Genomic DNA, 14,118 nt, shown 5'->3' on the forward strand with positions numbered 1-14,118 from the left:
AAGCAATTAGGAAATAACACTTACTACCCAGGAACAAAAAAAAATAAAAAAATTGTTACACGGTGTTACATGGTGCTTTATGCATGGTTAATTCATGGAAAGTTATATTTTTGCTTCACTATATGTGCATTAGAGAGAGGAGGTTATTTTATTTTGTATTTTAGTCAGATGTGTGTTATGTGTCCCGCAGCACACCCCACCCCCTCCCCCGTTTATAACGCTCTTCGTTTACAATGCTCATATTGTGTGTCCCCCGAGACCCGCGTTATAGCGAGGGAGCACTGTATATATATATCGCACGACCACTCACTGCATGGCCAAATGTGTCACATGGAGGTTCTTAGGCACGCCCTATACTATATACCCTTTGTGAAAGGACTATTTTTTCATTTTCATTTTTCATTTTCCAAAGCTCATTAGTCACTGATGTATTTTCTTTTCTCCGGGAGCTGGTGGATGGGCTGATTATTTTGGGAGCCACTGGAGTGTGCCAGATGGTTCATTAGCACTGGCCAGGCAGGTCAGAGTCTTTCAGAATCATTAGGAAGTGTCAAACAAAAACAGGAACCTTGTCAGCTTTGATTAGAACTAACTGCATAGGGTTTCCCAACACAAATTCAACCTGGGGTCAAAAGAATTAATAAAAGATCATATGCAGCACCGTCTATGCCAGATTAAATAAAGGGCGACACTAGGGATTCATTAGATTGCCATATCTTAGACTGCAACATCTTTAGTCATGTTTAACCTTTATTCCTGTAGGATACAGAGAGTCTTCACCTTTAGGTCTGCAAGATGATTCTTAAATTATTCTGGAAATGCATATGAGAAAACCCTATTAGAATAAAAGTTAATTAAACAGGTATGGTGTTATGGTTTAATATTTAAAGAGATAGATACATTTTCTAGTACATCAGCTGCTTGATCACATCACATTAGGATATAACTTCTTTTCATTTTTTTAATAAATTAGGTATTTAAATATCATTTCTTTAAATCTGTACATACACAGTATTGTAAAGCACATATGGTACAAGTCATAGAGATTTCAGATACCTGCAGTCACTTAAACCAGTTTTGCTTCTTAACAGGATCTAGTGTCATGAAATGGCACTAATTCCAGAACTGCAGTGTTAGAGCAATCTAGGGCCCAATTCAATTACCTTTTTAGGTGGGGGAGATGTTTTGAGAAATGAGTTCCTCCCGTAAATAGAGTGAACACTGTATGGATCTATTTGAATTGAATTAACACCACATCAATAATCATACAGTCTGGAGGGGATTGATGTATAATACTGTGCTAACAAGTGTGCTTCTCTAATCTTAGACGTGAAGAATCTGGAGAGCTTCCATCTGGTGGAGAGTGTTCAGGAGCAAGTCAACACAGCTCTACTGGACTATATCATGTGCAACTACCCTCAACAAACAGACAAGTTCGGGCAGCTTCTGCTTCGGTTGCCAGAGATCCGTGCAATCAGCATGCAGGCTGAGGAGTACCTCTACTACAAGCACCTGAATGGAGACGTGCCCTGCAACAACCTGCTGATAGAGATGCTGCATGCAAAACGAGCCTGAGCTTCACCTCCATCACCCAACATGGTTTCCAACCCTTCCTCCCAACCCAGTCAAGTCCTCTGAGGTACCCCCTCAGCAACTGTGATGCATCAAGCAAACTTCTGTCTGCTTTTTAGGTTGTTTTTTTTTGCAGGTGCTAGAGACACAGAATTTCTGGGACCCTTAATATGCAGATATAAGGGTGCCACCAATTTTATGATAGCAGTGTGATTCATCGCTGCTCATCCTCGGTAAAGAGACTCAAGTCTTAATGATACAATGGACACATCATTCTGATCAAAGTGAGTTTGAACATACAGTAGAACTTTGAAAGAACTGAAGAAGCAAACAAACCGACGAGGGAATTGTGCACTTACGCCTAAGCATAGCCGAGCTTTCTGTAGCGGAGGAAATGCCTGTTATGTTTATAAAAAGGCATGCAGGACTCTGGTGGTCAGACCTTTTTCTAAATGACACAACTGATTAGTGATTATTGTCATTAGTACCTGATAAAGGATCTGAAGGTGGGCTCCATTGTTTCATTGTCTCCATACAGACCACCAGAGCTCGACATAGGAGGCCCTTCAGAAACTGCAAGGACAGACTGATATACACTTTGAACCCTTTGTAGACATTTGTTTGCAGCCAAAAAAATACAAATGTTTCGTGTTACTTTAAACGGGCAGTGTTCCCTTTTCTGGCTCAATGTGGGCCACATTTTACAAGCATATGAGATACATTTATCTTTCAATAGTCTCCATAACAAAACAAAGACAGCCAAGGAGGCTGTTACTGTTCTGTTTTTAGGTGCAAACATTATGGTTACTCCAGAACAGAATCATATGCTATTGGTAATTGGTATTGAAAGGAGTGAGACCAATTCAGAAGTGATTTTGGTAACAAGGTCTCATGAATATTTGACAACAGCTACACAACACCTCAAGATAAAACTAGGTAGCCATGGACATCACATGACCACAAATAGGACTACTGCCCCTGTCAGTACTAGACCAAAGCCTGCTGCAGAACAAAGTGTGATGACAAAAAAACAAAAAGAAAACTTAAATATCAGTATTATATAAATTTGTGATGTCACAGTTTGGTGAGTCTTGCCTTACTTCATTACCGTGCTAGCTAACCGTGCAGATGTGAATTGAAATATGTTAAAAGAATATAAAGTATTAATGTTGTAAAATTCAGAAGATGCAAAAGGTGTTTACACATGTTAGGTCTTGTGGAAGAGAACTGTGATGATGCAAATTGCAAAGCAATGATTTTCTTAATTATTTTTTTTATGGGTAGCTTTTTGATTGGTAATTTTTTTTTTTTTCACCAACAATTATGTCGTGAGACACTAAAATCAAAAAAAGGAATCTCACTTAAAACGAATTAGATTTTTTGGCCTCATGATCACATGTTGAGATTGTACACATTTTATTCTTCAGTATCAACTATTCATGTTTGTAGGACTGTTGGCTTTGTTATTTTAATAGTTTAAAGTTATATTGTATATCACAGTTTCGACTCTTAGACAATTATGATACTAATTTATTGCTTATCTGTTTCATCCTTGTGTATGATAGAGCGAGGAATATCAAAGCCAAATATGTTTGTTTGCTGTGGCATGTTTTGAAGATAGTGGCTAAACGCAGTTCAGGGACATAGCAATGGTCTTAAAAAAATTATAATTTGATTAAATGCCTATGAATCTTACAACTGTAAATTTGAAACATTACCATATTTAAATCTATTGTAAATGATGTGACTTACTGTTGCATCTCTTTTCTACACACAATTTAAAAAAAGCTTCATTCTTACCCTTCAGACTTGTCCTGTGCATTATATATTCTATACCAAAGACTGTAGATTCTATTTTCTCAAGTTCCATGATGCCTCAACAGAACAGATCACAAAAGTGAGGTGTTTCAAATTGACATGGCGACATGGCCCTTCAGCCAGTTAAGCCTGGTGTCAGCACTCCAGATTTCCAATGTTAGGAATACTGGCAGTGTCTTACAGAACTTTGGGAAAGCAGTGCTGTTCACAAATCCATCCGCAATTACTTACTTGCAGAGACCTTAACCAAAACTCAACCAGCTCAGCTTTATCTTTTGGCAGAGATGTCCTGGTTAAATTGTCCATGGAATAGAGTAATACGGTAACCAAAATTAAAGAATTTTTCCTGTTTCCTTTTTTTTTTTTTTTTTACAATTCCCAGTACTGTCAAACAAACTTAATAAGGGGAATGGAACATGCACCAATATTTGTACATAGTATAAATGTTCTTGATAGAAGGGAGAGTATGCCAATTTTAAGGTAATGTACAGAAGCCACTAAAAACAAAAAAACAGGTCATATAGAGTGACAGCTTTATTATCAGTCTGTTCAATTTGTTAACAGACTCTTGTCTTCGTTTCCAGCGGCAACATCCCTAAAATAAGTAATACTTACATGCACCACTTTAGTGTGCTTTATTGTCAATAGATTCTTCTTCACATCAGTGCATTACAGAAAGAACAAGCCCAGTTACTGTACATTTAAGATGTTACGATTCCTTTTGGAAAGCAAACACCAAATTATGTTTGGCTTTAGCTGATTTCTTATTGTGACTATCATTTTGTATTTCTATTTTCACGTGTGAACAAGACAATCAATTGTCCACATGTTCTGAGTTACAAGTGTTCTGCACCTGCCTTGGATTTCAAACGACTCCTCTCCTCTTCAGTGTGTAGATACTTAGCTCAGTGATCTGACTGTACTTGCTGGAATGACACATTGTCATGTCATTTCTTACCAAGAGTTTCTTTACACTGATGGATTTTCCCCCCATATTTCAATAAATAAATATATGCCCAGTGTACTGTTGTTGGCTTTGTAGTTCCTTTAAGAAGTGGCTTGGGCTACTATTTAATGTTCCTTGACTCTCAACGAACACAATTTTTCTTTTCTGTAAGAACGTCAAGAATGCCAGGATGATTTCAAAAGAAAGCCAGCACAAGTGTTCACTCATACAGAAAAATAATATATTGCAGTATATGTCAAAGCAATACAAATAAATTTAGTAATATATTGACATCTCTTTCCTAAATATATGCTGTGTAGTGCAATATATTTTTAAATATATTCTCATATACTTCAGAAAACATTCAAAATATATTGCAGTACATTCCTACAAGAATACAATATATATTTTATAGATGGCAGAATTCTAAAATGTATTTTGGATCTCATCAAAATATATTTTGGATTTTCATAAACAAAAAAAAGCCTACTTTGCATGCCTTGGCGTGCCCACACTGTTTCTGTAACACATTTTCTTTTGTGCATTTTAACAATTTTTAAAATGTTGTCCCGGGTCTCAATTGAATTCCTTACCATTAACTTCGGTATGCCCAACTAGCTGAGGGGAACAGTGAGGATGGAGAGTCCAGGTTTACCCTGTGGAGGTGGGTTGTCGAGGATTTGTGGCACACTCTACAACCCGGTTTCTCAGAGATATTGGGTTCAGTGGCCAAGAGTTGCTTCGCACAGTGAAGAACTTATCTGAAGCAGCAGAAAGGAGCAGCAACTGGCTGTGGTTGAGACAGAAAGATTCTGGCTGGGGATCTCAAGCACAATAGAAAGAAAGAAACGCTGATATACGGGTAAGTAAGCTGGGCTGAGTTGAGTGAGGGACGGAGGGGGGTGATGCTGGGACGCCAGAATCACTGTCGAGCCTTCTTGAGGTGTCGTGGGCTAGTCAACGAAACACAGAGGACGGAAGGTGCCCACTTGAAGACCCCAGAGATGTATCTACTTAGCTGGTTGTCATGCTGATGCACTGGGGAGACCACACTGTGGTTGATCCACGGAGAAGGATATCTACATCATCAGATGGAAAGAAACGCAAATGGATGGAGATGCAGATGGATTACATTAGTTTACTGTAAAGCTGTGTTTTAGTTGGTGCTTATCTTGGCGAGAGCTGACTTCAAATCAGCATGAAGTTTTAACATCTACTCTCATGTAATGGAAATCAAATAATAATCTATCCTTTCCTAAAGAAGTTTAACACTTTATATTACCACACACAAGTCATTATTGTCTTGAACAACTTTATAAATGACATTAACTCACAGTATAAGGAATGGGGCAGCAGTATGGAGTAGTGGTTAGGGCTCTGGACTCTTGACCGGAGGATTGTGGGTTCAATCCCAGGTGGGGGACACTGTTGCTGTACCCTTGAGCAAGGTACTTTACCTAGATTGCTCCAGTAAAAACCCAACTGTATAAATGGGTAATTGTATGTAAAAATAATGTGTAAAAAATAATGTAATTGTATGGAAAAATAATGTGATATCTTGTAACAATTGTAAGTCGCCCTGGATAAGGGCGTCTGCTAAGAAATAAATAATAATAATAATAATAATAATAATCAGGGACCTAATTAGCATATGGCCAGAGCAGGGCATGCTGGGACCGAGCGACTAGACTTTCTATCGGCTTTAACGGAGAAGTGGACTGTTCTTTTTGGACGTTAACCCTTGTGTTATTGTTTCCCCTTGTGTGTACCACCGTCCTGTTCTGTCTGGGTAAGTGTGATGTGTTACCGTACAGTGTGTGTGAGTCATTTGGTGTGACCCTCCTGTCTCTCCCCACTGTGTGTGAAATGTCCTGACCTGTGTTATGCTCTGCCAGTTGTATGGTTTTGATGTTTAAAACGTGGTTGCTTTAACTCTGGTCATTACTTGTGGGTAGAATGTATGTGTAACAGTAATGTTAAAAAATATTACAATATAAATCAAGATGTTGTAAAAATATGTAGTTTTATATATTGCAAAGTATATGTAAGCATACTTTGAAATATGTTCCCTTATATTTTGTTTAACAGACCATTTAGATATTTAAATATATTTGACATACTGTGTATATATATATATATATATATATATATATATATATATATATATATATATATATAGTGATGATGTGTATGTCCCAAACCATAATTTGGAGGCATTAGGACCCTGGGGTTAGGGACATATACTCCATCTTCCTGTCTCTAAGGAGTCCATCTTGGTGAAGGACTCTTAAGTGCTTGAATGTTTTGGTAATTGTTTTATTGATTGTTTATTGTTTAAGTGTTTTTTCAGTTGGGCTAATTGGGGTAATTAGAGCCCCTTTAAAAGGGACAGGGAGAACCTGTTAAAGAGAGGAGGAAATAAGAGAGAGATAGGAGAGCACATGCCAGAGTGTGTTTGTGTTTTGAGTTTGTTTGTTTGCTTTGTTTAATAAATGCACGCTACGGCGTTTTCATTACACCCTGGTTTCCTGGTTGGTGCTTTGAAGAGAAGACAAGGTACTGCACCCACTGATTTCATTACATATGGTACCAGAAGTGGGGCATTAAAAATAAATAAATAAATAAATAAATAAATAAATAAATAAATAAATAAACTAAACACTGAACATGGAAGACGTTTTGAAGGCGATGTTGCAGCACACAGCGCAGCAGCAGCAAACTACGGCAGCCTTGTTACAGCAAGCTGCTCAGGATCGTCAAGCTACTGCTACCATGATACAGCAAGCTACTGTAGCGCATCAACAGCAAGCAGACCAGGACCGTCAAGAGTAGATGACTATGTTTGGCCAGTTGTTGACATAAATACCAACTAAAGATCCAACACCTAAGGCGACACGACCGGTTAGAGCAAGCTACTTCTTACAGAAAATGACGCCGGGTGACGACCCAGAAGCCTATCTCTTGGCATTCGAGAGGACAGCGGAACGAGAGGCTTGGACAAAGGAGCAATGGGTCGGCATTGTCGCACCATTTTTGAGCGGAGAAGCTCAAAAGGCTTACTTTGATTTGGAACCAGGAGAAGCCACTAACTATTCACTTCTGAAAGCAGAGATATTGGCTAGAGCTGGGGTCACTACTGCTGTTCGGGCCCAGCGATTTCATGCGCGGAGGTATGAGGAAGGGAAAGCTGCCCGTTCACAATTGTTTGATCTGATCCATCTGGCCCGAAGGTGGCTTCAGCCTGATGTAAACACTGCCGCCCGGGTGGTGGAGCTGTTAGTCCTGAACCATTTTTTAAGAGGACTGCCATCAAGCTTAAGAAAGTGGGTGGCTCAGGGCGATCCTAAATCGACTGATGAACTTATAGCTTTAGTCAAGAGACACCTGACCGCCATGGAAATCACCCGTCTGGCTTACCATACGTCATCAAAGAGTACCTGGAGACCCCCAAGCCCCAAACATCGGAGTGAAACCGGTAAGACTCTGTCTGGGGAGGGGGGTGCTGAAGAGCGGTATGACACCGTGAAGGGACCTTGGGATGGGGATAAACAGTTCTTTGAGAACCAAACTGCAAGAGGGCATAGCCCAAGAAAAGTACAATGCTTTGATTGTAAAGGTTGGGGACATATTGTTAGATTCTGTAGACAAGGGAAAGAACCAGAAACAATGGATTGTAACTTAGTAACCACTGTCAATAACCTGTTCACGTCTAAATCACAAGGGGCTGAATATGTAATTCCTGTACAGGTAGCTGGGAAAAAGTCGGTAGCCTTTTTAGATTCTGGGTGCGGGCAAAGTTTGATTTCAGCTGACTTCTTGGGGGCTTATGAGTCAATACAAGGGTCGGAGGTACGCATTTGTTGTATCCATGGGAATGTAAAAACTTACCCCGCCACTTTGGTAGAGGTGGAAATTGGTTCTCAGCTAGTTAAAATAAAAATGGGCGTGCTTCCTAGGTTGCCATTTCTGGTCATTATGGGGCGGGATTGTAAGGATTTTAATCAGTTGCTGCAAACCCAGGAGGTTCTTATTCTAACTGAGGAGCAACCAGGGCCCTCTACTGACCAAACGGTAGAACTGTTTGATCTCTTTCCTTTTGGGGAAGACCTGTTGGGAGAGCCTGGGAAAACTTGATGCACCCGTAGCCAGAAAAGGAGGTCCCAGTCTAAACCCCAAAGGCTTCCCAGTGGGAAATGGTCTGGAAAGAGTAAGGTACCACAATATAGTTTTTCAGAGTGCAGTGAACCAGTAGATACTGGCCCAGGGGTCCCTGAAGAACCACAAGAAGTATGGAATAAGTTACCTGTAGCTCATATAGATTTTAAGAAGGAGCAGGTTGAAGATAGTAATTTGCAGTATGCACTAGGACAGGTGGTTCAGACGGATGAAGGTTACTGGGACCACAGAGATACAATGCCAACACCACACTTCATTGAAAAAAATGACTTGGTGTACAGAGTGATTAGAAATGAAATGGAAGAATGGCTCGAACAGCTTTTGGTCCCTGCTAAATTTAAAGAAGTGGTTTTACAGTTTGCACACTCTCATCTGTTAGGGGGACATCTGGGGGTACGTAAAACAAGAGATAGAATAATGGCACGGTTTTACTGGCCGGGGATTTACAAGGAGGTGGAAAAGTACTGTTTGGATTGTCCAGAATGCCAGTTGGTTTCGGGGCGGAAGCCTAAGCAAGCCCCCTTGATTCCCCTACCCGTAATAGAAGTTCCTTTTGAAATAATTGGTATGGACTTAATTGGGCCCCTAGACCAGTCCCAATCAGCATATATTAGTAATTCTTGATTATGCTACATGATATCCAGAGACCATTCCTCTACTGAATACCAGTACTAAAAATATTGCCAAATCTCTCATGCAGGTGTTTTCCAGGGTAGGATTTCCAAAGGAAATTATCACAGACCAGGGAACCCCATTTCTTTCTATGATTCTAAAGAAACTTTGTCAATTGTGTAAAATAAAAAAGTTGAAAACTTCAGTTTATCACCCGCAGACCGATGGCCTTGTTGAAAGGTTCAACAAAACGTTAAAGCAGATGCTTAAGAAGGTCATTCAAGCAGATGGAAAGGACTGTGATACTTTTCTCCCCTACCTGATGTTTGCTATTAGGGAGGTTCCCCCAGGCATCCACAGGCTTCTCTTCCTTTGAGTTGCTCTATGGGAGGCAGCCAAGGGGAATCCTCGATGTTAAAAAGGAAACATGGGAAGAAAGATCGAGTTCGGGAGAGAACATGGTTGACGATGTCTTTTTGGATTTACCAGGCAGGACAGACTTAATCGAACATCACATAATTACTTCCCCAGGGGTGAGAGTACAACACAAACCCTATATAATTCCAGAGTCAATACGTAAAGAGATTGCAAAGGAAGTCAAAATCATGTTAGAACTCTGAGTTGTTGAAGAATCTAGCAGTGATTGGTCTAGCCCTATTGTTATGGTCCCGAAACCTGATAGTACAGTTAGGTTCTGTATAGACTTTAGGAGGGTCAACGAGGTGTCCAAGTTTGACACTTACCCAATGCCCAGGGTCGATGAGTTATTGGAAAAGTTGGGTAAAGCTAATTTCATTACAACACTTGACTTAACCAAGGGGTATTGGCAGGTTCCTTTGGCGCCAGCGTCAAAGGAATAAACTGTGTTTGTAACGCCAGAGGGGTTGTACCAGTTCACTGTCTTGCCATTTGGTTTACATGGGGCTCCTGCTACCTTTCAAAGGTTAATGAATAAACTGCTTAGGCCTCATCAACAATATGCTTTAATTGGATGATGTTGTCATTTTTAGTGTGGATTGGGAATCCCATGTAAAAAGAGTGGAAGCGGTGTTAGGCTCATTAAGGGAGGCTGGTTTAAAGGCGAATGCAAAAAAAGGTGCGTTCGCTTTACAAGAAACTAAGTACCTGGGGTTCTCACTGGGACGGGGTCTGATTAAGCCCCAGCTTAATAAAATAGAAGCTATTCTGGCTTGTAAGGCCCCAGTGAATAAGAAGCAGGTAAGAGCCTTTCTGGGGTTAATCGGGTACTATAGAAGGTTTGTTGAAAACTTCGCCTCAAGAACAGCTCCCTTGACTGAGTTAACACAAGCTACAGCTCCAGTCACGGTAAAATGGTCAGCTGAGGCTGAAACAGCATTTAATGATTTAAAGTCAGCAGTGTGTTCCGAACTAGTATTGGTAAGCCCAGATTTCGAAAAGTAATTTATATTACAGACAGATGCATCTGAGGTGGGCTTAGGAGCAGTCCTTTCTCAGGTGATAAAAGGGGAGGAACACCCAGTACTGTTCTTGAGCAGGAAGTTTCTGCCTCGAGAACAGAACTATGCGACTGTAGAGAAGAGCCCCTTTAAAAGGGACAGGGAGAACCTGTTAAAGAGAGGAGGAAATAAGAGAGAGATAGGAGAGCACATGCCAGAGTGTGTTTGTGTTTTGAGTTTGTTTGTTTGCTTTGTTTAATAAAGGCACGCTACGGCGTTTTCATTACACCCTGGTTTCCTGGTTGGTGTTTTGAAGAGAAGACAAGGTACTGCACCCACTGATTTCATTACAATATATATATATATATATATATATATATATATATATATATATATATATATATATATATATATATACACTACCGGTCAAAAGTTTTAGAACACCTCCATTTTTCCAGTTTTTATTGAAATTTACACAGTTTAATGTCTCAATGTACTCTGAAATTAAAGCATAGAACAAATAAACAATTGGAGATAAAAAAAAAGAAATCATGGAATCGTTTTGTTTAACAAAATTTAATCTAAATTTTTGACTCATCAAAGTAGCCACCTTTTGCAGATATAACAGCCGAACACACTCGTGGCATTCTTTCTACAATGGAAATCAAATATTGTTCGGAAAGTTCTTCCCAACACTGTTGCAGAAGTTCCCACAAATGTGTTGCACTTGTAGGTTGCTTTGCTTCACCCTTCTGTCCAGTTCATCCCAAACCAGCTCGATGGGGTTTAAGTCTGGAGACTGTGCTGGCCATTCCATGATTTGAAGCCTACCGTCTTGTTCTTTTCTTCTAAGGTAGTTCTGACATAGCCTGGAGGTATGTTTTGGGTCATTATCTTGCTGTAGGATGAACCCCTGACCAACTAGGCGTATACCAGAGGGTATTGCATGGCGCTGCAAAATGCTGTGGTAGCAGTTTTGGTTCAGGGTGCCACTCACTCTGTGCAACTCGCCGACTCTGGATCCAGCAAAAGAGCCCCAGACCATCACGCTTCCTCCTCCATGTTTGACAGTTGGTGTCACACACCGAGGAACCATCCTTTCGCCTACTCGACGGCGTACAAAAACCCTGCGTGATGAACCGAAGATTTCAAATTTTGATTCATCGGTCCATAAGACCTTCTTCCAGTCTTCAGTAGTCCACTGGCGGTGCTTCATGGCCCAGGCAAGCCTCTTTTTCTTATTTTGCCATCTTAGCAATGGCTTTCTTACTGCCACTCGACCTGTCAAACCTGCAGCTCGAAGTCTTCTTCACAGTTGAAACTGAGACTTGCTTACTTCGACCAGTGTTAAGCTGTGCTTGAAGTTGTTGTCCTGTGAGCCGCCTATCATGCAAGCTGTTGACTCTCAGAAACTTGTCTTCTGATTCTGTTGTGGCTTTGGGTCTGCCAGACCTCTTCCTGTCAGTTTCCTCCAGTTTCCAAGTGCCTTTTGATGGTGTAGGAAACTGTACTCACTGACACCTTGGCTTTCTTTGCAATTTCTCTAAAGGAAAGACCTACACTTTTAAGGGTTATAATGGTCTGTCTGTCTTCCTTTGTTAATTGCCTTTTTCTCGCCATTATGAGAGCAATATACTACTTCCTGCAGTACAATACTGTCCAAATAATGCTTAAGAGGGTGTAGTAACACAGTCTGTTGCAACACTGCTTTTATACAGACAGAGGGTTTGTAAGTAATCAACAAAAGTTGGGACACCTGTAGGAACTGTTAGCATCAACTTTCAAGGCTTAATTTACTTCCATTGCTGCAGAACAGCTGTAAGTTGTTAACCCATTACTTGTTCCCTGAAAAAGGCCCTTTTGTATAACTCTGAAATGTACATTATTTTTCAGTTTTTGGTAACCTAAACTTTTTTTTTTTAACCTCTGGCAGTTTACCGCTTGCCTTTGTACCATTTCAGGTTATTCACTGGACTTGAACTGCTTAAATTTCAATAAAAACTGGAAAAATTGGGTTGTTCTAAAACTTTTGACCGGTAGTGTATATATATATATATATATATATATATACACACACACACATACAGTGCCTTGCAAAAGTATTCAGACCCCTGACCAATTCTCTCATATTACTGAATTACAAATGGTACATTGAAATTTCATTCTGTTTGATATTTTATTTTAAAACACTGAAACTCAAAATCAATTATTGTAAGGTGACATTGGTTTTATGTTGGGAAATATTTTTAAGAAAAATAAAAAACTGAAATATCTTGCTTGCATAAGTATTCAACCCCTGTGCTGTGGAAGCTCCCAGTTTACACTGATGAAAGAAATTGCCCTAACGAGGACACAATTACCTTACCATTGGCCTCCACCTGTGAACCATTAAAGTTGCTGTCACATTTTCTGGATAAAAACCCCACTGTTGAAGGATCATTGGTGAGGCTGTGAATCTGAAGAAAAATGAAGACCAAAGAGCATTCTACAGAAGTTAGAGATAAAGTAATACAAATGCATAGATTAGGGGAAGGGTACAAAATAATATCCAAGTGTTTGGATATCCCAGTGAGCACAGTTGGATCAATAATCAGGAAGTGGAAACTGCATCACACCACCCAGGCACTGCCAAGAAAAGGCCGTCCCTCAAAACTCAGTGCTCAAACAAGAGACCTGTGAGAGAAGCCACAGAGAGGCCAACAATCACTTTGAAGGAGCTACAGAGTTCAGTGGCTGGGAGTGGAGTAATGGTGCACCAGTCAACCATATCAAAAGGTGAATGTCCTACAGTGGCCCAGTCAAAGTCCTGATCTCAATCCCATTGAGAATCTGTGGCACTATTTGAAAATTGCGGTCCACAAGCGTCGTCCAACCAACCTGAACAACCTGGAGCAAATCTGCCAAGAAGAATGGGCCAAAATCACTCCGACACTGTGTACAAAGCTGGTACATACTTACCCCAAAAGACTTAAAGCTGTTATTGCAGCAAAAGGTGGCTCTATCAAATATTAATGTGTGCGGGTTGAATACTTATGCAAGCAAGATATTTCAGTTTTTTATTTTTCTTAAAAATATTTCCCAACATAAAACCAATGTCACCTTACAATAATTGATTTTGAGTTTCAGTGTTTTAAAATAAAATATCAAACAGAACGGAATTTCAATGTACCACTTGTAATTCAGTAATATGAGAGAATTGGTCAGGGGTCTGAATACTTTTGCAAGGCACTGTATATATAATTTTTTTTGCAGCCATTTTTTTAATATTTCAATACGTTTTAAAATATATATTTTGAAATATATTTATTGTATATTATTTTTCAGTATGGGCACATTCATTTAGTGAAAAAAGGACAGAGTTCTGGAGGTCAAACTATACCAGTATACTATCATATCACACTGTATCCGTCACCAAATGAAATGCTTAATACTGCTACTATTGTTAGAAGTGATGAATAGAACAACATGGACGCTAGTAAGCCTTGTCATAGTGGTATAAATACTGTAATATATACAATTTTATATTTATGTTTGACATACGTACTGTGTATTTAAGGTGGAGATAATAAAGTGCCA

General features: G+C 39.7%; 1 protein-coding gene across 3 annotated transcripts in view; it reads left to right on the top strand.

The window, feature by feature from the left end:
* The window catches only part of nr5a2 (nuclear receptor subfamily 5, group A, member 2), a 56,158-nt gene extending 51,746 nt beyond the window's left edge, over positions 1-4,412 (top strand). For all 3 annotated transcript variants that reach the window (XM_034027616.3, XM_034027617.3, XM_034027618.3), the window contains one exon: positions 1,328-4,412. In XM_034027616.3, the coding sequence (XP_033883507.1) occupies positions 1,328-1,575 (248 nt within the window). In that variant the 3' untranslated portion in view covers positions 1,576-4,412. The remainder of the gene's footprint in view (positions 1-1,327) is intronic.
* Positions 4,413-14,118: the final 9,706 nt, after the last annotated feature.

This window comes from Acipenser ruthenus, chromosome 12 (assembly GCF_902713425.1).
Source record: "Acipenser ruthenus chromosome 12, fAciRut3.2 maternal haplotype, whole genome shotgun sequence".
Classification (NCBI taxonomy): Eukaryota; Metazoa; Chordata; class Actinopteri; order Acipenseriformes; family Acipenseridae; genus Acipenser; species Acipenser ruthenus.